General features: G+C 38.6%; 2 protein-coding genes across 2 annotated transcripts in view; both read left to right on the top strand.

Moving 5' to 3' along the window:
• SLC25A16 (solute carrier family 25 member 16) overlaps positions 1 to 6,097 on the top strand; it is a 94,163-nt gene extending 88,066 nt beyond the window's left edge. The window contains exons 22-27 of the mRNA XM_082603008.1: positions 686 to 879; positions 972 to 1,061; positions 1,144 to 1,348; positions 2,861 to 2,950; positions 3,555 to 3,737; positions 5,880 to 6,097. Of these exons, the coding sequence (XP_082459134.1) occupies positions 686 to 879; positions 972 to 1,061; positions 1,144 to 1,348; positions 2,861 to 2,950; positions 3,555 to 3,737; positions 5,880 to 6,074 (957 nt within the window). The 3' untranslated portion in view covers positions 6,075 to 6,097. The remainder of the gene's footprint in view (positions 1 to 685; positions 880 to 971; positions 1,062 to 1,143; positions 1,349 to 2,860; positions 2,951 to 3,554; positions 3,738 to 5,879) is intronic.
• A 9,164-nt stretch (positions 6,098 to 15,261) lies between these two features.
• The window catches only part of RUFY2 (RUN and FYVE domain containing 2), a 51,050-nt gene continuing 38,344 nt past the window's right edge, over positions 15,262 to 27,967 (top strand). The window contains 5 exon segments of the mRNA XM_082603071.1: positions 15,262 to 15,442; positions 15,444 to 15,468; positions 17,010 to 17,183; positions 21,253 to 21,370; positions 26,502 to 26,603. Coding sequence (XP_082459197.1) covers positions 15,302 to 15,442; positions 15,444 to 15,468; positions 17,010 to 17,183; positions 21,253 to 21,370; positions 26,502 to 26,603 — 560 coding nt within the window. The 5' untranslated portion in view covers positions 15,262 to 15,301.

The raw sequence follows: 27,967 nt of genomic DNA, 5'->3' as shown, positions 1-27,967 counted from the left end.
TTTTGTTTTTTTATTTCTATTGAGACCATAGTTTTTTATGTGGTGTTTGGCTAGAGTTGAGTGATTATTGTATAAGTTTTCTGTCTGCTAGGCTATCCCTTTCCTGTTCTTTTGGCTTTTGTTGGAGCTTCTTTTGGTCTGCATACATTGGCATTCCTGTGTTCCTAGTCTTATCAGCTCCAAATCTGGGATATGTGAGGCAAAAGGAAAACCCAGGGAACTGTGGTGTTCCTCGTGTCCCAAGGTTCCTAGCTGGTCTACCTTTTCTCCACCTTTCAGTCTTTATGTTTATAGTTTTATATTTATATAATGTCCAGGGTTTTTCATTGTACTTTGTGGGAGGAGTAGGGAAAAGTACTCCATCTTCCCAGAAGTAAAGTCCTGGTTGACGTTAAAAAAATAAATTCATTAACTTACTGCTTCTTGAATGTTTCAGATTTCCATTTTGAAATATCGAAATTTGAGCATTGTTATAGTGTCTGGAAAATTAACTTGATTTAAAAATATTTATAGTAAAAAATTAAAATTTTTGCATGCTATAAGTGTTTCTGCAATCATATTGGGGGATTCCTGTTTTGGGGGACAAAGAGTTCTTTTTTGATCTTTTAATTTCAAAAATGGGAAAAACAAGGTATATTTCTTAGACATATTAAATAACTGATCTATTTTCCCTATTTGTTTTTAGCTTATAGTTGCAACAACATGTATGGGAGTAAACCATCCCATATTTTCTCGTAAAACTTTTGATTTTTGTATAGTGGATGAAGCCTCTCAAATTAGCCAACCAATTTGCCTAGGGCCACTTTTTTTTTCGCGGAGATTTGTGTTGGTGGGGGATCATCAGCAGCTTCCTCCCCTGGTACTAAACTGCGAAGCAAGGTAAGCAGACGTTGAGGTTTCAATTTTAAACTAGATTCTTTTTAAGGGACAGTTTCAGTACACTGATAAGCCTGAACTGGATTTGTTGACAGAGCTCTTGGCATGAGTGAAAGCTTATTCAAGAGGCTGGAACAGAATAAGAATGCTGTCGTACAGTTAACCGTGCAGTACAGAATGAACAGGTATTTGTAACAGTGTCAGCTACGAGTGATTTTTGTATTTGTGTTCATAACTAAAACTAAAATTATTTTGTAATTCCCATAGTAAAATTATGTCCTTAAGTAATAAACTGACATACGAAGGAAAGCTGGAGTGTGGATCAGACAAAGTGGCCAATGCAGTGATAAACCTACCTAACTTTAAAGATGTAAAGCTGGAACTGGAGTTTTATGCTGATTATTCTGAAAATCCTTGGCTGGTTGAAGTTTTCGAGCCAAAAAATCCTGTTTGTTTCCTTAACACAGACAAGGTAAAAAACAAAAAAACAAACATTTTCTTTAGTTTTTCTCCTTTTGCTCTTTTATTTGTATTCCTCAGTTTTCAGTAGCGATTGCTTCCTTAGGGCTTATCAGTTAAAACTAGTGTACTTCTCGTACTTTAACACAAAAGAATATTTTCTTTCTATAGACTCACTGTCTTTGGGAGGAGGTTTATTCTGGTGATTGATAGATGTCAGAATTGACTTTTGAAGTCAGAAAGGTGAATTCAACTGTATAACTACATTTCCTCAAAAAGAAATTGACATTGATATTGTCAAAGGTCTGGGTTTACAAATGGACAGCAGATACGATAAATTGATGTCCTTTTGAGGACCTTTTTAAAAGAATTGACTTTATTTTCTAGAGCAGTTTTAGGTCCACAGCAAAACTGAGCTAAAAGTACAGAGATTTCCCATATATCTCCTCCCCGCACCATATGCACCTAAAGATCTCTTTGCAAATCTGTCATTAAACAAAAAATCTGCACAAGGACTTTAAATGACTTGTCTTATTTCTAAGAACTAAGAACAAAGTTTTGACCCTATGTTCCTACAGTTTGTTTTATATAGTGCTTCTCATTATTGATTTGGAAGTCTATGTAAGTTCAAATAAAAATATAATGACCAATTATATGTATGCATGTTATTCTAAAATAGTTATATCTCTTGTTATTAAGATGGGTGGAGCCAGGTGGTTGTTAAAAATAGGGCCTTACCATGTGTGTACCATGGTGGGATTTTCATTCTCTTGGACATTGCCTTAGTGTTTCAGGATGAAGAATTAACACCTAGGGGCAGGCAGGCTCTGGAATATTTAGTCACATAAACTGATCTCACAAATGACTGCTTTTATAAACCAGAACTCTAATTTATTAGTTATAATTTACCATTTTTTAACCTCACCAGTGATAGTTCAGATTCTTTTTTGCTACTCACATTTCCTCCTTCTTGGCATCAGGATTCCAAATAAGTTGTATTAAAATTAATCAAGGTTACTAAGGAATGATGTAGGAGCAAAACAATCCTTTGAAAGTTCTACTAGGTGTGGTAGAGACTGGGGAACCTTATCGCTCCATTATTTGTATAAAAATCAACAAGAAAATGGAAAGGGCACAGATATTAGAGCCAGATCTAAGTTTGAATCCTAGTGCCACGATTTATTGTGAGGCTTGGGCAGGCTACTCATCTTTTCTGACCTTTGATTCCTATAAAATGGGGGATAACACAGTAAAGTTTGTGAAGCCCAGTGTATGGTCGGCTTTTATAGAGATTTTAGTCTGAACTCTATGTAGCATGTTTAAGATGGGTTGCCTCTGGGTGGCTTTCTGAAAGTGACTAACATCATTCATTTTTGTTAATTCTTTTACCTTCAACTTTAAGATGAAGATATTTTTCATCTGTTTCCACATGTGGTAGTACCATCTCTATGGCCACCTGTGTACTGACAGTACTCTTAACTTCAGAGATTGTTTTGCAAGCAGGATGCATATTTTTTCTATTTAGGTTCCAGCACCAGAACAAGTTGAAAAGGGAGGTGTCAGTAATACAACAGAAGCCAAACTCGTTGTTTTCCTGACCTCAATTTTTATTAAGGTAACATAGAATTTAATTTTGAGGGCTAATTAATATTAAGGTGCGGAGTAATAGAATATTAGAATGCAAGGAACTTTAGATCTAAAGTTAACTTTTGTTTATTAAGATAAAGAGGAATGAAGCCTGATTGTTTTTATTTTGAGAACATTTATCTAAGACATGTAATTTTTTATACAGTAATGGCATTTTGAGTTTCCATTTAGGATAACTTTTTGTAACATCAGATAATTCTGATTGTTTCAATTTAGTGCTGAAGTCAGTATGATTGGCAATTGGAAACATCTGGTGTAAGGGATAGCAGAAAGTAAAATGTATTTCTTTGTCCTTTTTTTGGTATGGCAACACTGTTTTGGTGGCATACAAACCATTATACTGCCATGGACTTCTAAATATCAAGGGAACAATGTTTGAGGAAATTATTTCATTTCAGCAAATGTGGATGTAGCCTTAGAGTGAATTCAATAATTGTATTTACTCCTTGTGATAGGAATATGTATTATAAACATCAATTGGGCACATTATGTAAACATTTAATAAATTTAGTAAAGCTTAAATAACAAAAGTCAGGATTTTTTCACTTTAAATTGTGTTCTTTTCTGTTTAGGCTGGTTGTAATCCCTCTGATATTGGTATCATTGCACCATACCGGCAACAGTTAAAAGTCATCAATGATTTATTGGCACATTCTTCTCTTGGGATGGTCGAAGTTAATACAGTAGACAAATACCAAGGAAGAGACAAAAGTATCATTCTAGTATCTTTTGTTAGAAGTAATAAAGATGGAACTGTGAGTTAATTGTATTTTCTGCTTTGTTGTCTGATTCGTATTTTATATTTGTTTGGGACATTATTTACCTCTCTTTTTTTTCTCTCTTTTTTAATTGTGGTAAAAAACACATAGCATAAAATTCACCTTCTTAACTATCTTTTAGTGTACAATTCACAAGTATTAAGTATATTTACAGCGTGTGCAACACATCTCCAGAACGTTTTCATTTTGCAAAACAAATTCTATACCCATGAACAATTCCCTAACTCCCACTCTCTCCTTTCCCTGGCAATCACTTTCTGTCTCTGTGAATCTGACAGAATTTTATGAATTCTGTGAATTTTCCATATAAGTGGAATCATACGGTATTTGTCCTTTTGTAAGTGGCTTATTTCACTTTTCATAATGTCCTCAGGGTTCATCCGTGTTGTAGCATGTGTCAGAATTTCCTTCCTTTTAAAGGCTGAATATTATTCCACTGCATGTATATACTGCATTTTGTTTAGCCATTTATCCATCAGTGGACATTTGGGTTGCTTCTACCTCTTGGTTATTGTGTTTGGAGCATTTTAAACATATAGGCTTCCCTAGATATACTTTCAAATTTATAGATAATTCCAGGCTTTGTTTTGGTTTTTTTGCGTTTTTATCTCTCCTTGACTCATTTTTCTTGACTATGCAATACCTTCGTTTGGTTTTTAAGATACACGTAGTAGAGGGACTTCCCTTGTCATCCAGTGGTTAAGACTCTACACTTCCAATGCAGGGGCTGCGGGTTTGATCCCTGGTCAGCGAACTAAGATCCCACATGCCACACTGCACAGCCAAAAATAAATAAATAAAATAAAATACACATAGTAGAAAGTCTCCCTTCTTCCCTGTTCCTCTACTCAGTTCTTACCCTCACAGATAATCACATGTTTCGTTTTTAGGTTTTGTTTTGTTTTTGTTTTTTTGGTAACCTTCTAGGTTTCTTTAAGCATATGCAAGCAGATATGAATCAGTATTCATATTTCCCTCCTTTTTTGCACAAAAAGTAATATATACACTATTTCTGGACTTTGCTTTTTCCACTTAACAGCTTGGAGATCTTTCCATGTCATTACACAGAGATTTCATTCTGTTCTTACAGATGCATAGTTTTCCACTGTATATATGGGTCACGTTATATTTAACCACTCCTCTGAGTCTTCTACTATGACGTGTTTCTATTACTGTTAAAAACAATGCTACACTGGGGCTTCCCTGGTGGGAAGTGGTTAAGAATGGTGGTGGTTAAGAATCCACCTGCCAATGCAGGGGACCAGGGGTTCGAGCCCTGGTCTGGGAATATCCCACATTGCTGCGGAGCAACTAAGCCTGTGTGCCACAACTACTGAGCCTGCGCTCTAGAGCCCATGAGCCACGACTACTGAAGCCCGTGTGCCACAACTACTGAAGCCTGCGTGCCTAGAGCTTGTGCTCCACAACAAGAGAAGCCACCACAATGGGAAGCCTTCACCCTGCAACAAAGAGTAGCCCCCGCTTGCCACAACTAGAGAAAGCCTGCGCACAGCAAAGGAAGACAACACAGCCAATAAATAAACATAAATAAAATCTATTAAAAAAAAAAAAATTAAAAAAAAAGAAACGGAGAGCTTGTTTCATAGATATTTTTAAAAATGCAACACTGAGTGGAGATAACTTCAATCTTTTTTTTTTTTTTTTTAAATATTTATTTGGCGGTACTGCGTCTTAGTTGCAGCACTTGGGATCTTCGTTGCTGCGTGCAGGATCTTTAGTTGTGGTATGTGGGCTCCTAGTTGTGGTATGCGGTATCTAGTTCCCCGACCAGGGATCGAACCCGGGCCCCCTGCATTTGGAGCACGGAGTCTTAACCACTGGTCCACCAGGGAAGTCCTAACTTCAATTCTGTATTATATATATTTAATATTTTTAATTTTTTAATATATTTTTATTATATGTATTTAATAATTTAAAATTATGGCTAGGATATCATACCCACGATAAAATACTTGAAGTTGGCACTGTGGGCAAGTTTTTCCAACTGTCTGGATTTTAAATGTGTTGATGAATCTTTTTTACAGTATATGTTTTTGAAAACTGCTCAAAAAACTCAAATAAGAAAACTCAAAGAATGAAAATTACAATTTCTTTCAGCTTGGTGAACTATTGAAAGATTGGCGACGTCTTAATGTTGCTATAACCAGAGCCAAACATAAGCTGATTCTCCTGGGATGTGTGCCCTCACTAAACCGCTATCCTCCTTTGGGGAGGCTACTTTATCATCTAAACTCAGAAAAATTAATATCCTTTTTGTTTTATATATGGTCACATTTGATTGTGCTATTGTGAGTATTTCATTTATGTATTTGTATAAGCTAAAACTCAGTGTCTCGTGTTTTCCATGGGCATATTTCAAAAGATCTGATTCTGCAAAGGAAAGAAAACAATTCACAGGAAGTAATTTTAAGCAAAAAGTGAAATAATGAATGTGGTGGAGAAGGATAGTTTGTGAAATGAGAAAGGGGAAAAAAAGGGACTTGATTTTTTGCCTTAGGAACAGGGTGCATGTTTCCTAGAATACATCTAGGAAAACTGTTTATCCCTTCTTGTTCCTCTCCCCTCAATTTATAACCTTTTTTAAAAAAAATCTAGGACAAAGTATTATATTTAAAAATGGAGATTATTACTTGTCATATTGTATTAATAGATTATTTTAAAAATAGATCATCTCTTTAAAAAATTATATGTAGGTCTCAGGCTAAGATATGTAAACCATATTGCTTAAGTATATTATTATCTATAAAATGCCATAAAAATCTTTACAATTTTTTTAGCAGCCCTGTAAACCAAATTACAGAATGTTAGATAATAATGTCATATATGTTTTTATGTAATTCCACATTGTGTTAAATATATCTTCCTTAATTTATTTTACATCATTGATCTTCCATCGGGAGAACATGAAAGTTTTTGTCATATATTGGGTGATTTTCAAAGAAGATAAAGCGTTGTTTTCCTTGCTTTCTCCAAACCATCATGACTTCTCTAACTCTTGCCTATTTATAATTCGGATATGCTGTAAAATCAGTGCCTGTTTACACTGTGAAGATAACTTTTATCCCAAGGGTAAGAAATGATGTAAATATACTCTTTCAGAGTTCCAGTTTTTTTTGTTTTATTTATTTTTCGGTATAACTTTGTTAAACATAAAGGTCTATTACCATACAAAATTTAACATAGTATTTTTTAGTACAGGTGTACCAAAACTGAAAAGTCTAAATTTATAGCTATTATAAATGTGTTTTTGTATGATCTAGAGTTTGATAAATTTCTACCACCTTTTAAAGCTGGGATGAATTTTTCAATCTGAGGTTTAAACCTTTAAGTCTACATTTTCAAGATTAATTTGATCTTTTAGATTTTGTATCATATTTTGTTTATTTGAAAGATTAGTTAAGAAAATTGATTTGCTTTTGTCATTTAAGGACAATCTTGTGATGATGAGAACATAAGTAAGACGTTTTTCTGTATTTTGAGGTCCCTGATTCAAAGGCCATTCTGCTGGTTTTTTTCCTGACTTTTGCTTTCTCATATCAGAGATGTTTTCACTTTAAACCTAGTCTTTTAAATTATCACTGATAAATGTATTATTTCCAGTTAATTTCTGATCCTCCTTACTCTCCCACTTGTTATTTTCACTTTTCAGTATTCTAGTGAAAGAAAATAATTCCTACTGTTCTTTTTTTTTTTTTTTTTTTTTTTTTTTTGTGATACGCGGGCCTCTCACTGTTGTGGCCTCTCCCGTTGCGGAGCACAGGCTCCGGACGCGCAGGCTCAGCAGCCATGGCTCACGGGCCCAGCTGCTCCGCGGCATGTGGGATCCTCCCGGAGCGGGGCACGAACCCGCGTCCCCTGCATCGGCAGGCGGACGCTCAACCACTGCGCCACCAGGGAAGCCCCCTACTGTTCTTTTGAGATGAAATTTTGTTTGCTTAATTGATGACAAATTAAAAAGGTGTATTCCTATTTTCACTTATTCATGTTCATATGCCCCTTTGTTTTAGGGCATTTCTCAATTTTCTCTTTTGGTATAAAAATGTTTTGTAAAATAGTTACCTCAAAGTGCTTGATTACTTATATTGTGACCAATTTTAACCTTAGTGTATCCATCTTTGGCAGGGAGATCTCTCATTTCTCTCAAATTTTTTCTTTTTAATGAATGTTAAGTATGTTAAAAATTGCTGCCTCTACCTCACGTTTTTTAAAAAATATTACTTGAAGATTTTATTAAATAAATTGTTCTCTTACTGTTAGATCTTACTGTGTCAATTATTAATACTAAATAATAATTAAGTTCAGGGTTGTCCACCGTTTTTTCCAGTATTGAGAACTGAAATACTGATAATACTCTAAAGCTGAAACCAAGGAGTGTTGACATTATAAAGAGATTTATGAAGGACACACAGGATGGAGTTGATCATGGAGATACTATGGATTAGACAGGAAAAACTAGGAAATTTACAGAGATAAGGCTTAAATATTGGTTAGATATCATGAAGTTATATAACAGGAAGGAACTGAAGATAATTTCAGTTCCTGGGAGTGAGATGAATAATGTAAATTCTTTTGGTTCGATCAGTGGTTGCTTTACAGATTTGTATGGCCTGCAAAGCCCCGTGGAATAAGAGCCCTGGGAGGGGTTCCGTGTTTCTTGTCATTTGGGACTCTGTCTTGATTACAAGAGTCTAGCCACTTAGTTGAAAGAGTTAGGGTTTGTCTTTTATATATAAGATGCTGTGAGTTGGAGGCTTGGGGTGAGCTGTAAGTTGAACCCAGACGGGGCCATCAGATTGCTAATAGTGCAGTTTAAGTATAACATCCATGCCAAAGACTAAGACAGCAGTGGCTACCAGTCTCTAATGTTATTGGGCAGTCACTTTGTGCAGGTCCAGATCAAAAGCACCATTAGCCTAGACAAGGTCTTCCTTATAGTGTAAAGCCAGGATGTGATGACAGTGTAGCCATTCCAGTGGCCCCATTCCTGAAAATCAGTTCAGAGTTCCTACCCCCTTACCTCTCTTGCTACCTCCTCTGATTCCTTTCTTTTCTTCCTCATCTCTCACTCTTTAGAGACGGGTCTTTCCCAGAGCTCTTATGTTTGGTCTGGTCCTGTTCTCCCTCCTTGGACAGTCACTGGCTCCAACCGTCACCTATGTAGCTGTTTACCAAATCTGTATACCCTGCCATGTCTTCTGAATTCTAGTTATATCTGTGTTCCAGCTCCTGCCTTCAGAGTCTTCTGTGAGCACTTCCGAGTCAGCACATACAAAATGTAAATTTCCATCTTCATCTAATGCCTTCCTCTGTAATCTCTATTTCTGTCAAGGACACCATCTACCTCTACATCTACCATTTTCTGAGAGGTCAAAAGTCTTGGCATAATTTTCTTTCTTTAATTTTTTTTTCTGTCTAATTATAGAGTAGTACATGATTTTAGTGAGAATTTCAAACACTACAAATTTTAGAAAATTAAATTTCTTTGTAATCTTATCATTTAGTTATAACTACTGGTAGTTTGGTGTATGATAATCTGGACTGGTGCTTAAGAATAAAAATTGCCACAACCCACAACAAGAAACACATTTTGCATCATGACTCAGCATGAACATATGTATGTGCGTGCACCTTAAACAGTACTTTAACAAAATATCTACCCTTTTTATATGTGATATACCCTAATATTTTCCACTATTCCATTAAAAACAAAGCTGGTTGCGGGGCTTCCCTGGTGGCACAGTGGTTAAGAATCTGCCTGCCAGTGCAGGGGACACGGGTTTGAGCCCAGGTCCAGGAAGATCCCACATGCCACGGAGCAACTAAGCCCGTGCACCACAACTACTGAGCCTGCGCTCTAGAGCCCGCAAGCCACAACTGCTGAGCCCGTGCACCACAGCTACTGAGTCTGTGCTCTGTAGAGCCCGCGTACCACAACTACTGAATCCCGCGCACCTAGAGCCCGTGCTCCGCAGCAAGAGAAGCCACAGCAATGAAGAAGCCCACGCGCGACAACTAGAGAAAGCCCGCGCGCAGCAACGAAGATCCAACGCAGCCAAAAATAATTAATTAATTTTAAAAAACAAAGCTGGTTGCAACCTACTAATATTCTTTCATATCCCACTAATAGGTTGGAACGTGTGGTTTGTAATGGAGGTCATTCTCCAATATTTCTTTGCATATTTGTTCTAATGTACTTTTTTTTTTCTGGCTGCACTGCACAGCTTGTGGGATCCTAATTCCCTGACCAGGGATCCACCCTGGGCCCATGGCAGTGAAAGTGCAGAGTCCTAACCACTGGACTGCCAGGGAATTCCCTAATATACTATTTTTGCTCTTCCCTATACATGTCTTTTTTCTTGTTTGTTGTATCCTCTATCTATATTTGTCTATTTCTCCAATACCATTTATGCAACTTCACCCAGACTGAAAGACTAGTATGCTACCTTCTCCAAAAAGCCTTTTCTGATTTTTTTCCTTCCAAAAAGAATTACTTCCATCTTTATATATAGCTTTATACCACTTACGCTTTTTTAGCAGCGGTAATAATATGTAGTATGCTTTATAATTTTCATAGATATTCTCTCAATTGAATTAAACCCTGCAGAGTACCTAGCATAGATATTTCACGTTAGCATATGGCTCTGGGCAAGTCATTGCTAGAACCCAGATGTTCTGATTAGTAATTCAGCAATTTTCCCAGGTACTATGTGTTTCCCATTCAGTGTTGTGTACATTTTCCAGGTGCTATACAAATGTTTAGAAGCATTACAATTGTTGGGAATTCCCTGGCAGTCCAGTGGTTAGGACTCCTCGCTTTCACTGCCAAGGGCTGGGGTTCAATCCCTGGTCAGGGAACAAAGATCCCACAAGCTGCACAGTGCAGCCAAAAAGGAAAAAAAAAAGCATTACAATTGTTACTGTAAGCAAATCACATCTCAGGCCAGCTGGAAACCTTGTGGCATGATTTGACCAGCTGGTCTGTGTAGATTCAGTGGACAGCTTTGCTCATTAAAAAGACTGCTTGTAGCTAACAGGATAGGCCCATCCAACTTCACTCAAATCACCACTGACCCTTGGATGATTGGGACTCATGATCCTGGAAAGTATGAACCAAGATGGACCCAGGGGGTGAAGTCTGCCTTTCCTGACTCGGCTCTTGTATAGATACTGCTTTGGCTTATTATGAAAGATTTTTACATAAAAAATATTTTTAAGGCTTTAACTAGCTTTCTTTTTATGATGAGATTTAAAACATTATTATAAAACTTTTAAAAACACACACAAAAGTAGTATAATGAACTCCTATATACCCATCACCCATATTCAACAGTTAGATTTTGCAGCAATTTTTTTTTTACCTTTTTTTCCTTGCTGACATGTTTTAAAGCAAATTTTAGACATCATTCAATTTCATCCCTATATTTCAGTATGTGATGAGTTTTTTTTTTTTTTTCTTTTTGCGGTATGCGGGCCTCTCACTGTTGTGGCCTCTCCCGTTGCGGAGCACAGGCTCCGGATGCGCAGGCCCAGCAGCCGTGGCTCACGGGCCCAGCCGCTCTGCGGCATATGGGATCCTCCCAGACCGGGGCACGAACCCGTATCCCCTGCATCGGCAGGCGGACTCTCAACCACTGCGCCACCAGGGAGGCCCCTGTGATGAGTTTTTAAAAAACAGTATTTTGTTACATGATTACATCCATACGTTTAAAAACCTAGGTTCTTAGTTTTAGTACATCAAGAGCTCAGAATAGATTAATATTCTAGTTTAAACCTATTAAGTGTAATAGGTTTTAAACATACACCCTAATTCCAATTCTGTTCAATACAAGGTGGCTAGAGTATCCAGCAAATATGTATTTTGGAGTTTAAGAACATCTTCCTCAAAGGAAGAAATATTTTTTGCTTTAAATAAAGCTAGTCTGTTACTGAACTAAATTTCTTTCCTACATGTTACCTATAAAGTCACTGGAGGGAAAGCAGTCCAGAAAATAAAGCTCTTTTCCTTTGTTCTCATGGTTTTATAAAATAAATAAATATATACTTAATATTATTTGCTTTTCTAAATGCACTTGGAACACAAATCTCTCCTTTTTCACTCATCATTTGGAGAAGAGAAAAATGAACAAGTCAGTCATTTCAATGTTTAACAGCAAGATGTTGGAAGGGGTTAGACTTGTCATCAGTTTTAGGCTCCTTCAAACACTGTAAAAACCACAGACGTATTTTGACATGAAAATGGAGGCTAGTTTTGTACTGGTTCAGATTTTGGCTCTGTTCCTTAATAGTACTGTGATTCTGGGCAAGTTATTTAATCTTTGAGGTTAGTTTCATCTGTAAAAGAGGTAAATATTCATTCCTCATGAGGTGGTTCTGAAGATCAAATGAGGTCTTGGCCTAGGAACTGATCTTCACATACATGCTCACTGACCTTTACTTCCATGCTCATGGGCATGGAAGATGAATGGTGAAAGGGTGATGGGATAGTTGAGGAAATGAAATTTGACCCTATCTCACATCATCACTAAAATTAATTCTGGGTGCACTAACAGGCCTAAATATTAAAGGCAAAACTATGTAATTCCTTTTTTTTTAATGTTTATTTATTTGGCTGCATCGGATCCTTGTTGTGGCATGTGGGATCTCTCGTTGCGGCGCTCGTTTGGCCGTGTGGGTTTCTCCCTATTTGTGGTGTGCGGGTTTTCTCTTCTCCAGTTGTGGCATGCAGGCTCCAGGGTGCGTGGGCTCCAGAGCGTGTGGGCTCCGTAGTTTGTGGCACAGGGGCTCTCTAGTTGAGGTGTGCAAGCTCAGTAGTTGTGGCGCGTGGGCTTAGTTGCCCCACGGCATGTGGGATCTTAGTTTCCCAACCGGGGATCGAACCTGCGTCCCCTGCATTGGAAGGCGGATTCTTTACCACTGGACTACCAGGGAAGTCCCAAAACTATGTAATTCTTAAAAGAGTATCTTCATGACCTTGGAATAAGGAGGATTTCTTAAGACACTAAGGCATAAACTATAAATTCACTACAAGAAAATTAAGAACTTATATTTAATCAACGGTTGCCATAAGGAGAGAAAAAAAAATTAGCCAGAAGATAGTGGCAACACATAACTGACATCAAATTAGTATGTAGAATATTAAGTAACTTGCACAAGCCAATAAGAAAAAGATAAGTCAATAGAAAAACAGGCACCATTTCTTTGCAAAAGTGAAATTCCAAATAGTAAACATAGGTAAAGTGCTCAATGTCATCAGTAATGAGATAAATAAAAAACAAACCTGCCATGCAATCACCTACCCACAAGACGCAAAAAATGAAGAAATCCTCAAAATTCTAAGCATTAGAATGGACACAGCAACAGAAAAACAACACTGCTGATAGGAGTGTAAATTATGAGAAAATTTGAAAACAGTTTGGCATTATCTAGTAAATCTAAAGAAAGGCATACCTGATTTCTAGTAATTGTATTCTTATTTACAAGCCCTAGAGGCTCTCCTGCATATAGGGACCAGGAAGTATGTAAACCTGAAAACACCCTAACCTGGAAACTCCTCATGGACACGGATGATGTTGGACAAAAGAAACAAGTAATGTTCGTAATGTTATTCCACTTGTGAAAAGTTTTAAACAGGCAAAAATAAACTACATTGATTAGGGGCACATACTTACGTGGTAGTAACATGCAGAAAAGCAAGGAAACAATTGCCATAGAAGTCAGAATCGTATTTATTAATACTTCTAGGGGGATTGTGGCTAAAGGCCTTTCCCCCAGGGAAGATGACTCTCCTGTTCTATGGTCTCTTGATCTGGTGGTGTTTTCCCAGCTGTTCACTTTATGATTCTTTAAATGTATATATGCGTTATAAATTTTTATCCATGTATGATTATCTCACAATAAAGAAAATTAAAAACCAAAAGAAGTAAAGAAACATAATAGAACTGTATGCTGGCCAATGTGATGAAGAGATAAACATCGCTCCATTTCCTCGAAATATCAGTCTATTTCTAACTCGGCCACCGTTTTAACAATTGCTGGGCTTCCCTCGTGGCGCAGTGGTTAAGAATCCGCCTGCCAATGCAGGGGACACAGGTTCAAGCCCTGGTCTGGGAAGATCCCACATGCCGCGGAGCAACTAAGCCCGTGAGCCCCAACTACTGAGCCTGCACTCGAGCCTGCACGCCACAACTACTGAAGCCCATGCGCCAAAACTACTGAAGCCCACGCGCCACAACTACTGCAGCCCACACGCCTAGAGCTCGTGCTCCGCAACAAGAGAAGCCACTGCAATAAAAAGCCCATGCAGGGCTTCCCTGGTGGCGCAGTGGTTGAGAGTCCGCCTGCCGATGCAGGGGACACGGGTTCGTGCCCCGATCCCGGAAGATCCCACATGCCGCGGAGCGGCTGGGCCCGCGAGCCATGGCCGCGGAGCCTGTGTGTCCGGAGCCTGTGCTCCGCAACGGGAGAGGCCACAGCAGTGAGAGGCCCGCGTACAGCAAAAAAAAAAAAAAAAAAAAAAAAAAAAAAAAAAAGCCCATGCACCACAACGAAGAGTAGCCCCCGCTCGCCGCAACTAGAGAAAGCCCGCGTGCAGCAACGAAGACCCAACACAGCCAAAAATAAAAAGTAAAATAAATAAATTTTAAAAATATATTCTTTAAAAAAAAAAAATTGCCGATCTAACTAGGTAATAGCTCAGTTTCCCCAAATTGATATAACTTAAACCTAGTGTCATCTGACCACGAGAGTTTTTACTCCCTGAAATGAGAAAACGCTGGCTTTATCTCTGCACCTTGCCCTCGATTACTGAGACCATTCCTCGTTGCTTTTTATAAACCAGTGGATTCACTGCTGGTCCCCTGCGAGCTAGTTGGTGAAGCAGGGAAGAGGTCAGGTGTGTTCGATTAAACCCGGCCGGACCTAGTGGACGAAAACGTTTGCACGTGACTCGCATCCCCTTGGAAATGCAGCCCTAGCGCTCCGGCGAGGCCCCCAGGGTGAGAGACCAGGGTCCGCCCCCCTGCTTCTCAACGTGAGGTCCTCCTCAACGTGAAGTCCTCCTCAACGCGAGGTCCTCCTCACGCTTCTTTTCCTTCTCCTTCCGCTCCGGCTGGACCCGAAGTGGCTCAGAGAGGGCGGATTTCTCCGCTGCCGGCTTCAGGCTCCGCGCCCCCCCGCCCCACTCGGGCGCCGCGGGACCGCCCGGCCGTCCTCCCGCCGCCGGGAGCGCTGTGGGCCGCAGCGGGCCTGGTCGCGGACGCCGTGGCGGCCGCCGCTCGCCTGAAGGGAGCTGCTGGCGGGGCCCAGGGAGTCCCCGCCCGAGACCGCGCCGCCGCCTCCGCCATGGGTAAGAGGAGCAGACCGAGAGCGGACGCCCGGCCCTCCGTGCTGGGCCGAGGGCTCAGCCGGGCCAGGAGGACTGGTGGTGTGGGCATGGAGGCCTCGGGGTCGGAACTGGGGTCCGAACCCGGGTTTGGGCCTGGGCGGGGGCAGCCGGGGACGCAGGGGCGCCCGCGGTCGCCATGGCAACGCGCGGCCGCCCCTCGTTCCCCCCCGCCCCCTTCCCCGTTCAGGGGCCTAATGGCAGAGGTTTGGTGGTCCGTCGGCTTACAGGGAGCGAGGACAGGGCCGGCCGGGGTGCAGCTCCCGGGTCGGGGGAAATAGTCGGGGACGGGCGATGACTTTTCAGGTTTGGGGGTGGCGGAGGGAAGCGTCTCAGGTTTGGGCTTGGGTTCCAGACGCCGAGGGCGGGAGAGGGGCAGCGATGCCAAGCAGGACCCCGGGTGAGCCCTCCGTGAGGGTGTTGGGCGCGCCCCGAGCCCTTGGGCAGCCTTGCTGGCTGGGAGGCAGGGAGGCAGGGAAGGGGTTCTACAGGCAAGATGCGGGAACCGGCCCTTGGGCGCGTGTGGGGGCCGCAGCCCGGGCGGGGCGCGGCTGGGGTGCAAACGCTCCTCGGGAGCTGCCGGCGCCCACCAGGACCTACCTTCGAGCAGTTATAAAGGCGCCCTTTGTCTGGTTGTCGCATCGTACATTACGGATTGTGATGGGCACTGTTAAGAAAAATGAGAATTGCTGCAGATTATGAAACACCTACTATTTTCGTCCCCGAAAAAAGAGGGAGTCATACCACGATGCAGATTTGAAGCAATGATGTCTTGTGTGGAGATTCTCCACCAGCTAGCAGTTGTGACTGTTTGCATTTTAAGTTGCTTAGGATTCAGTGTCACGCTTAACGCCTGGCTATCTGTGGTTAGAAGTAAAATACTCGATCATTGGGAACCCTGGACTTTTTGTCCAGTGAAGGAAAAACGGACATTTGGTTTACTTGGACTAGTAAATTTGTCAGGGATTATGAGACAGTATACTAAGTGCTTTATTTTTTTACACCTCATTTTGGCATCTGTGTTTGCTGAAAATATTTCTGCCAGTCACAACAGTGATGAGAGTATGGGGAAGCATCTGAATTTATAAGAAAACTGAGAATAAAATTTGTGGGAAAGAAAAATTTTTGTGAATTAAAAGTATCAGGTAAAATCAATTTTTAAAAATGCATCGATTACCTTGATATCCAACTGGATCAGCTGTGTGGAAGGTCAGGGAACTTTAAGGTGAAACTGCACCCTGCTTTTATTTCCTCTGGGAAAATAAAGGAGTCCTGCAATACAGAACTACAATTGCAATGAAAAGAGACAAGATAGAAAGAGGGTTAAAATGAGTGAGAGTTGAATGGCTTCTCTTGTGTCCCCCTATTTTATTTACCTGTCATGTTTGTTATGGGTGAAATTGGAATCCTAGAATTTTAACTACCTTTTATTTTATTGCCAGTTTATTCTGAACATTTTTTTGCTTTTGAATTCATCTTTGATGGTTCCTGCTGTCTGCCTTTGCATGAGACCCTTAAACATGTTGTCCGTTACTCTTATCTCCAGAGAAAGATTTAAAAAACTCATTCTCCCTGAAGAGGTACCACAAAAGTAAGATAAATACCCTAGAATAGCCAATTTGCAGGATCTTGAGAATAATTCATAAACTTTGGCTGGAGTGAGCATTGTTCTATGGTATGCATGAGAGACATAAAAAGAAGTTAACTAGGGGTGTATGTTAGGAAGACTTACTTGTCCACCAAGGAAAAACAAACCACTGTTGGTTTTACAGGGGAAGGAAAGGGTTTGTATAGTTTACAGTGTCAGTTCTTGCAAGTGATGTTGGACTCCTTTCTTGTGCTTTCAGCTACAAAAGACCCTACAGCTGTAGAGAGAGCAAACTTGTTAAACATGGCTAAACTCAGTATTAAAGGACTCATTGAATCTGCTCTAAGCTTTGGCCGCACTTTGGATTCTGATTATCCCCCCTTGCAGCAGTTTTTCGTTGTTATGGAACATTGTCTGAAACATGGTCTTAAAGGTATTGTGAGATTTTTTTTTTTTAAAAACCAACTATAGAACCTCCCCCCTCCCATCTTAAATATCCTTGAAAATGTGATTTTTTTTGAGGCCATAATTACTGTTATTTTAAAAATACTGGGTGGGTTGGTTTTAAGAGAAAATACCCTACTACTTTATGTTTTCTAATGGATGGTCTTCAGAAAATCCTTAGTTGTTAGTGTTTTTTAAGAAGTGTATTTGTATACTCTTGTTTTAAAAAAACTATTTATTTGGCTGCATCGGGTCTTAGTTGCAGCATGCCGGCTCTTTGTTGCAGCGCATAGGCTTCTCTAGTTGCGGCGTGCGGGCTCCAGAACACTCAGGCTCAGTAGTCACAGCACGCTGGCTTAGTTGCCCTGTGGCATGTGGGATCTTAGCTCCCTGACCAGGGATTGAGCCCACGTCCCCTGCATTGGAAGGTGGATTCTTAACCACTAGACAACCAGGGAAGTCCCTGTAAAAAGTGTATTTGATTTAAAAATGTTTTCAACATACTCTGAGCTGATTTCCATTTTCTAGGACAACTATAGAGTTATATAGAAAATTTTAAGCTTGGTGATTCTGGTATGAACTATAATTACTAGTTTGAGCTCTCTTGAACAAATACATTAAAATAGTTGGTTGTTGAAATATGAACCTCCTTAGTGCATGAAAACATATCTAGAAAAATTGTCTTCTGGATTGGGTTATTGTAGAAATGTGAGCGCTCCCTGAAAATGATGATAACAGTGGATATTGTATTCATCTATACATTTCATATTGAATTATTTTTATGTGTTTGTATTATATTACTGTTCTTTTACTTATAGTAACTACTTTGATCTCTGGTTCATATGATCAGAGCTGTGTAGAGGGCTATGTAAGAGTTGTGTACTAAGGTGACTATTAAAAAGGAAGAGAAGCTTGCTTTTATGTTGGTATACCAGAAGCCTGGGTAAGTTGGAAAGTTCTTTTTTTAAAAAATTTTTTATTGAAATATAGTTGATTTACAATATTGTGTTAGTTTCAGGTGTACAACAAAGTGATTCAGTTTTATATATATATATGTATATTTTATATATCTATATTCTTCTTTAGATTCTTTTCCATTATAGGTTATTACAAGATACTGAGTATAGTTCCCTGTGCTATACAGTAGGTCCTTATTGGTTATCTATTTTATGTATAGTACTGTGTATATTTTAATCCCAAACTCCTAATTTATCCCCCCTCCTTTCCCCTTTGGTAACCATAAATTTGTTTTCTATGTCTCTGAGTCTATTTCCCTTTTGTTAAGTAAGTTCATTTGTATCATTTTTTTAGATTCCACATATAAGTGATATCATATGATACTTGTCTTTCTCTGACTGACTACTTCACTTAGTATGATGATTTCTAGGTCCATCCGTGTTGCTGCAAATGGTATTATTCTATTCTTTTTTATGGCTAATATTCCATATTCCATTCTGTATATATACCACATCTTCTTTATCCATTCATCTGCTGATGCACACTTAGGGGGAGTTTCTGACTATGGCACATGAGAGTAGGGGTAAATGTGAAAAGCAAAAGAGGAGATTTACCTAAACATGGTTTTAATAAAATGTACTTTAAACTGAGAAGGAGCCTTGGCATCGAAATTTGAGAAACCGTATATGTGATGTTATTAATGTATTCATTTTTAAATAAAAATTTGTTTATATTTATTGAGATATAATTGACATATAACGTATTAGTTTAATGGGTACAACACGATTCAGTATTTTTATATATTGTGAAATGATCACCACAATAAACCTAGTTAACATCCATTAGCACACATAGTTACAAGATTTTTTTTCTTGTGATGAAAACTTTTAAGATTTACTCTTAGCACCTTTCAGATATACAATACAATCTACAATACAGTAACTGTAGTCATTATGTACATTACGTCCCCAGTACTTCTTTTATAACTAGAAGTTTGTACCTTTTGACCATCTTTACCCATTTCATCGATTCCCACCCTCCAACCCTGGCAACCACCAATCTGTTCTGTGTATCTATGAGTTTGGTTTTTTGTTTTTATTTTTTCAGATTCCACTTTTTCTTTAATTAGAGTTAACATAATTTAAAAAATTATATATAATAGTGAAATATGTTCTTTTTATACATGAATCAAACAACATAGAAGCACATGGAGCAAAAACATAATTTCCCTTCATTCTCTTCCATTCATCTCTCTAAAGGAATCTTTGTCATTCTTCCAGCTCTTTTCTGTTTTTCTTTCTTTCTTTTTTTAATTGAATTATAGGTGATTTTTTCTTTTACTCTAAATAAAATCATGCTGTATTATTCTGTGACTTTCTTTTTTTCCCTATTTAAAAAAAAGAAAAACTTAATGGTATGGTTTGGAGATTTTGCCATTTACATAGAGGTCTTTATCACATTTTTAATGGTTGTAAAATATTTCATAGTGTATGTATACCATGACTTATTTAACTACTTTCCTCTTAATGTACACTTAGGTGTTTCCAGTTTTTAATCATTAAAATTATGCTGTAAGGACATCTTTGGATATATATGTTTGTACACATGTGCTAAGATTTCTTTAGGATTCTTAGGAGTAGAATTATTGGGTCAAAGGATATATGTCTGTAAAGGCTTCACTGATTAATCAAACAACAGTGAATGTGTTTGTTTCCCCACATTTTTGCCTACTCTTGATATTCTCAGTCTCTGAATACGTCTTTTAATACATCAGGAAGTCAGCAGTCTTATCTCAGGCCTTGAGTTTTAATTTGCTTTTGGAAAACTTCCTTTTTATTAAAAAAAATAATAATAGCAGTGACATAGGTCCTTATTTTCCCCCAGCCTGCTGAAATGGAATTTGCCAAATGATGGCCACGATAGTTAACATTTTAAACTCTTTTCTGAATATATTTTCCTTTACTTCCCAAAATATCATGAGGCATACCCTAACAGTCAAATGCCTATCTTGATCAACCATTATAAAGCTACTTTGTGCTGATTGATTTTTCTCCCCCAGGGAAAAATTGCCTATCTTGCTGGCTTTTGGGTGGTGCATATGATAGGCACACTGGATCTGGTCAGTATTAGAAGGAAACAGTGATTTCATGGTTTTATATTACCCGAATCTCACATTCAAATAAAAGGAAAAGTAAAGTCACAATTTTTTGTGTTTAAAAGTAAAATAACTATTTGTCCTTGGTTTATTGAATAAACTGGTAAAGATCAGCCTGCTAGGGCCACCAGTCTTATTTTTGTACTGGTAAAGAATGAGCCCATGGGACTTCCTTGGTGATCCAGTGGTTAAGAATTGGTCTTGCAATGCAGGGGATGCCGGTTCAATCCCTGGTCGGGGAACTAGGATCCCACATGCCGCAGGGCAACTAAGCCCATGCACTGCAACTGCTGAGCCTGTGCACCACAACTAGAGAGCCCGTGTGTTCTGGAGCCCTCACGCCACCAACTACAGAGCCCATGTGCTGCAACTACTGAGCCTGTGTGCCACAGCTATCGAGAAGCCTGCACAAAATAAAATAAATAAATATCTATTAAAAAAAGAAAGTTTGGGGACTTCCCTGGTGGCGCAGTGGTTGAGAGTACGCCTGCCGATGCAGGGGACGCGGGTTCGTGCCCCGGTCCGGGAAGATCCCACATGCCGCGGAGCAGCTGGGCCTGTGAGCCATGGCCGCTGAGCCTGCGCGTCCAGAGCCTGTGCTCCGCAACAGGAGAGGCCACAAGAGTGAGAGGCCCGCGTACTGCAAAAAAAAAAAAAAAGAAAGAAAGAAAGAAAGAAAAAAGAATGAGCCTAGTTGTTCTTCTACTTTAATTACCTACTTGCATATTTCTGATATGGAAAAATGACCAAGGTGCATATTTCTGATAGGGAGAATATCAGAATCCTGATGAACAGGCTCCTGATCAACAGGGCTGTGTAGTGATAAGAGAGGAAAGGTCTGTGAATAATTGTATGTTAAGTTAGAAATGTTGAAACTAAGTATTTAACATGAGGTTACTACAGTTTTGTAAGTTGAAGTTACATGCGTTATATTTTCTTTTTAAAGTAAGAAAATCATTTTTGAGTTATAACAAAACTATATGGGGCCCTTTGGAACTGGTGGAGAAGCTGTACCCAGAAGCAGAGGAAATAGGAGCTAGTGTCCGGGATTTACCTGGTCTTAAGTAAGTAATCTTATTACTTGTTCCTCCCTCACCGTAGAAGTATATTTACTATTCCTTAAAAGTACCTCACAGTCTAGTTTATTATCTTCTCGCAGCCTTATGTAGCCTTCTTGCATTCTCTTCTAATAAACTTCTGTTTATTCTTTATGGCTCAGCTCAAATTTCATTTCCGTTATGAAATTTTTCTTAGCCCCCTCAATAAGAATTAAGTACTGTTTCTTTTATACTGCTATCATTATAATCACTCTTATATCACTTACTTAAATTCTGCATTGTATTGCAGGAAATAGGCAAGTTCTTTTAAGATAGGATGTATCAATTATGCATTTCTGTTTCCTAAGTATTAAGCTAGTTTGCAGTAGTAGGCAATTGTACTGTTTGAAGACTGATTTAAGCTAAATCCAGGGCAAAGTATCAGGAGATTTGAGTTCTCTGATAAGCCATTTATGTACCACAGGACTTGTGCAAATTACTTTTTTTTATTCTTCAAATTGGGATCTATATTGTCATCTGCCTGTTTGACTAGATGAAGGTGCAGCCAGCCCTCGATATCTGTGGGTTTTGCATCTGCAGATACAACCAACTTTGGATCAAAAATATTCAAAAAAATTTTTTTCAGAAGGTTTCAAAAAGCAAAACTTGAATTTGCCACACCCTGGCAACTATTTACATAGTATTTACTTTGTATTAGGTATTATAAGTAATCTAGAGATGATTTAAAGTATATGGGAGGATGCGCATAGGTTATATGCAAAATACTATGCCATTTTATTTAAGGGACTTGAGTATCTCTGGATTTTGGTATCTGAGGGGGTCCTGGAACCAATCCCCCACAAATACTGAGGAAAAACTGTATATGAAATGTCCTAAAAGCTGAATGTTCTAGCTAGTGACTCATGAGTGTTGAAAATTTTTTGCAGGTTTTTTGCTGTTAAGGCTAAGGTCTTATGTTCTTCAGGGTGTGATTAAAATAGAAGAGCTTACTTTAGTTTATCTTAATTCTTGAGAATGAGATAACTTTTTTTTTATGCTTACCATTTTTGTCAGATTATCAGTTTGCTTTCTCTTAGCTTTACAATTTAGGGTTTTGTATGTTATAGGGAATATGGTAGTGTTTTCTGTTGTCACAACATCCAAATGTTTGCAAGTTGTACTTAATTGAGTGATAAAAGTAAATAGCTTTTCATTGAGTACTGTATCAGGGTAACAGGATAATTGTTTTACATGAATTATCTCATTAAGCGCTTAAATCAACCTTAGGGTAGAGATTATTATCATGATAATTGTATAGATGTGAAAAGTAAAGATCAAAGAAGTAACAGTTAATAAGTGGCAGAGCCAGGATTTAAACCCAGTTTTTAGAATTAAATAGCAAGTGATGTTCACACTTCATATTTCTTATAATGGTATATAAGGTGTAGCAATTTTTAATAAAGAGAGGAAAAGGGGAATTTAACTCTCAAAAAGAGAAACATAAGATTTGGTTTCATTTTAATATGAAAATACATGTTCATATTGTTTTTAAAAAGCCAAACTCTACAAAAGTAAAAAAATGATTTCTGAAAAATAGTATTCATTAAAATGCTAAGCCCGAGGTGGGTGGGTGATAAAAATAAATAAATAAAATAAAATAAAATAAATAAAATGCTAAGCCATAAGAAATTTGTTAGCTGTTTGAAGTGAAGATTAAGTTTCCTCCCACATTACCTGCCAAAATGTTCTCTGCATAAGAAAATATAAAAGTGTGAATGATGTATTTCTCTTTAAAAAAGTCATACATGTTCTGTAAAACTTGGTTTTATTTTTACTAAATGATAAGAATTTGGATAAGAGAGATATGAGATTAAATTTTTTTTAGCAAGAGAACAAATCCACACTTTTATTTATTTACTTTTCAATAAGTTTAAATCCTTGAGGGGTATAGCATCACACCGATTCTGTGTCCAATGACCTTAGCAGGAAGGTTGCTTCAGAATTTGGTGCAAACCATGCCACTGTTACCATGAGCACAGGTCACCTTTCCCCAGATGGCTGGTTTTGTTCAGTTTGCCATAAGGAGTTACTATGTTGTTTTTTGCTTTGTACACATCAGCACATCTCTTGCCTAGATAGAATTAGTTTTCATCTTGAGCACAAACACCTTCAGGTTTTTTTTTACATCTTTATTAGAGTATAAATGCTTTACAATGTTGTGTTAGTTTCTGCTGTACAACAAAGTGAATCAGCTATATGTATACATATATCCACATGTCCCCTCCCTCTTGAGCTTCCCTCCTACCCTCCCTATCCCACCACTCTTGGTGGTCACAAAGCATCCAGCTGATCTCCCTGTGCTATGCAGCAGCCTCCCACTAGCCATCCATTTTACATTTGGTAGTGTATATATGTCAGTGGTACTCTCTCACTTTGTCCCAACTTCCCCTTCCCCTCCGTGCCCTCAAGTCTGTTCTCTACATCTGCATCTTTATTCCTGCCCTGCCACTAGGTTCATCCATACTGCTTTTTAAAATTCCATATACATGCGTTAGCATACGGTGTTTGTTTTTCTCTTTCTGACTTACTTCACTCTGTATGACAAATTCTAGGTCCATCCACCTCACTACAAATACTCAGTTTTGTTCCTTTTTATGGCTGAGTAATATTCCATTGTATATATGTGCCACATCTTCTTTATCCATTCATCTGTTGATGGACACTTAGGTTGGTTCCATGTCCTGGCTGTTGTAAATAGTGCTGCAGTGAACATTGTAGTTCATGACTCTTTTTGAATTATGGTTTTCTCAGGGTATATGCCCAGTAGTGGGGTTGCTGGATCATATGGTAGTTCTGTCTTTAGTTTTTTAAGGGACCTCCATACTGTTCTCCATAGTGGCTGTAACAATTTACATTCCCACCAACAGTGCAAGAGGGTTCCCTTTTCTCCACACCCTCTCCAGCATTTATTGTTTGTAGATTTTTTGGTGATGGCCATTCTGACTGGTGTGAGGTAATACTTCATTGTGGTTTTGATTTGCATTTCTCTTCTGATTAGTGATGTTGAGCATCTTTTCATGTATTTGCTGGCCATCTGTATATCTTCTTTGGAGAAATGTCTATTTAGGTCTTCTGCCCATTTTTGGATTAGGTTGTTTGTTTTTTGTGATATTGAGCTGCGTGAGCTGCTTGTATATTTTGGAGATTAATCCTTTGTCAGTTATTTTGTTTGCAAATATTTTCTCCCATTCTGAGAGTTGTCTTTTCGTCTTGTTTATGGTTTCCTTTGCTGTCTAAAAGCTTTTAAGTTTCATTAGGTCCCATTTATTTATTTTTGTTTTTATTTCCCTTACTCTAGGAGGTGGGTCAAAAAGGATCTTGCTGTGATGTATGTCATAGAGTGTTCCGCCTATGTTTTCCTCTAAGAGTTTGATAGTGTCTGGCCTTACATTTAGTTCTTTAATCCATTTTGAGTTTATTTTTGCGTATGGTGTTATGGTGTGTTCTAATTTCATTCTTTTACATGTATCTATCCATTTTTACCAGCACCACTTATTGAAGAGGCTGTCTTTTCTCCATTGTACATTCTTCCCTCCTTTGTCAAAGATAAGGTGACCATATGTGCGTGGGTTTATCTCTGGGCTTTCTATCCTATTCCATTGATCTATATTTCTGTTTTTGTGCCAGTACCATACTGTCTTGATTACTGTAGCTTTGTAGTATAGTCTGAAGTCAGGGAGCTTGATTCCTCCAGCTCCATTTTTCTTTTCCAAGATTGCTTTGGCTATTCAGGGTCTTTTGTGTTTCCATACAAGTTGTAAAATTTTTTGTTCTAATTCTGTGAAAAATGCCATTGGTAATTTGATAGGGATTGCACTGAGTCTGTAGATTGCTTTGGGTAGTATAGTCATTTTCACAATATTGATTCTTCCAATCTAGCAGAATGGTATATCTCTCCATCTGTTTATGTTATCTTTGTTTTCTTTCATCAGTGTTTTATAGTTTTCTGAGTACAGGTCTTTTGCCTCCTTAGGTAGGTTTATTCCTAGGTATTTTATTCTTTTATTGTTTCCTTAATTTCTCTTTCTGATCTTTCATTGTTAACCATAAGATCATCTCAATAGATGCAGAAAAAGCTTTTGACAGAATTCAACACCCATTTATGATAAAAACTCTCCAGAAAGTGGGCATAGAGGGAACCTACCTCAACATAATAAAAACCGTATATGACAAACCCACAGTAAACATCATTCTCAGTGGTGAAAAACTGAAAGCATTTCCTCTATGATCAGTAACAAGACAAGGATGTCCACTCTCACCACTGTTATTCAACGTAGTATTGGAAGTCCTAGCCACAGCAATCAGAGAAGGAAAAGATATAAAAGGAATACAAATGGAAAAGAAGAAGTAAAACTGTCACTGTTTGCTGATGACTTGATACTATACATAGAAAATCCTAAAGATGCCACAAGAAAACTACTAGAACTAATCAACGTATTTGGTAAGGTTGCAGGGTTCCTTCAGTTTTAAGAAGAGCTGTGTGCTCCCTCTGTCCCAGAGACACTGCTTATAGCCAGCAAAAATGGCCTGGTCCACAGCATTTCAGACAAATTTGTTGTTTTAAAAGTTCTGTTCCCATCAGGCCTCCACGTTAAAGAGAAGATTTAATGTTTTAAACGACAACTGGATAAAAGAAGCATTTGAAAAATAGCAAGCAGTGATTCTTTCTAATTAATTAGCATCTAGATACCTTCTTAGCTTTGTCATGATTTTTAAAATTCAGATATAATATCAGTTATTTTTTGAGAGCATTATATTGCATTTATTTATGCATTTTGCATAATCATATTTAGAGGGCTAAGCCTATTCTGATAAAATATTTCTTGTGGAAATATCCTCACTACTTAGAGAGTCATTTTTTCCAAGGCATAAATGGTACCTAGATGTCCTGTAGGTGCAGATTTATCTTAGAGACTTAAAAAGCTCCCAGGGATTGGTTTGCATGCTCAAAGAGCTGACTTGAAGCTCTAGAAACTAAGATGAAACCATGATAAATTGCCTTTTTTCTTTATTAATGTGTACTTCAACAAAGATAGAAGATGTAGTCTATAATCTTTGGGCTGGGGCTCTTTTCTGACTGTTGGGTTTTGCTTTTCAGGACCCCCCTGGGTCGTGCAAGAGCGTGGCTTCGATTAGCCCTCATGCAAAAAAAAATGGCTGACTACCTGCGTTGCTTAATTATTCAAAGGGATCTCTTGAGGTATTACCATTAAATCATGTTTATTTTCATTTTTTATTTCATTTATATCCTGTTTCCCAAAAAGGATTGAAGATATAGTATGAAAGGATATGATGGCATAAAATAAAAGGAGGAGCAAAATGAGATAGAGAAGCATGGTGGGGACATAATGTGGATCAAGAACTAACCTAAAAAATGAATACTGTAAGATTTTTATTGGCTGACAAGGTGGAAATTTATATGTCATATTTCTAAGTTTTAATTTTTTCCTAAATTACAGTTAATTCTATGAATAAAAATTTGTATTGGAATTTGGGGCTTTAATTCAGGAGGTTTCTTTTTAGATCTTGAATGTCCAAACTACTGCTTTGACTGTATTGTGGGAGCTTTTTAAACTGTCAGTTTAAATTGAAGACTAAATGTTTAAGACAGACTTTCAAAGCAAGGATATCAGTTCTCAAAAGGAGTGGGCCCATGGCAGCCCCTCTCTTCGCCCTTGTTCTCTTAGAGTGCCTCTGTGATATTTTGGAGAATCTGGTCTTTTTTTTTTTTTAATGTTTTCTTCTTTTAAATTTATTGATGGATTTTTATTTTTGGCTCCATCGGGTCTTCATTGTGGAATGAGGGATCTTTTTTTTTTTTTTTTTTTGTGGTACGCGGGCCTCTCACTGTTGTGGCCTCCCCCGTTGCGGAGCACAGGCTCCGGACGCGCAGGCTCAGCCGCCATGGCTCACAGGCCCAGCCGCTCCGTGGCATGTAGGATCCTCCCAGACCGGGGCACGAACCCGTGTCCCCTGCGTCGGCAGGCGGACTGTCAACAATTGCGCTACCAGGGAAGCCCTGAGGGATCTTTTTTATTGTGGTGCTAAGGCTCTTCGTCGCAGCGTGTGGGCTTCTCTCTAGTTGTGGCGTGTGGGTTTTCTCTCTGTAGTTATGGCGCGTGAGCTCCAGAACACGTGGGCTCTGTAGTTGTGGTGTGCAGGCTCCAGAGTGTGTGGGCTGTGTAGTGTGCAGCACGTGGCTCTCTAGTTGAGGCACACGGGCTTAGTAGTTGTGGCTTGTGGGCTTAGTTGCCCCTCGGCACGTGGGATCTTAGTTCCCCAACCAGGGATCAAACCCTCATCCCCTGCACTGGAACGTGGATTTCTTACTACTGGACCACCAGGGAAGTCCCTGGTCGTTTTTTATTTTACTTGTGACTCCATTTGTACATCTTGGTTTTCCCATTTGTTAAATGAGAATGACCATGCTTTAAACACCTTCAATTTCTCAACGATATTCTGAAGGTTAATTAAGGTGATTAAGTAATATACATGGGACTTCTTGAGGAAGGCATGAGACAGTGATAAATAGTTTTCTGAGTATTAGTTGTCAAGTCTTAGTTT

The sequence above is a fragment of the Mesoplodon mirus genome (assembly GCF_964341445.2).
Source record: "Mesoplodon mirus genome assembly, chromosome: 2".
Lineage (NCBI taxonomy): Eukaryota > Metazoa > Chordata > Mammalia > Artiodactyla > Ziphiidae > Mesoplodon > Mesoplodon mirus.
The sequence above is the reverse complement of the archived record's forward strand: the minus strand, read 5'-3'. Positions and strand labels throughout refer to the sequence as shown.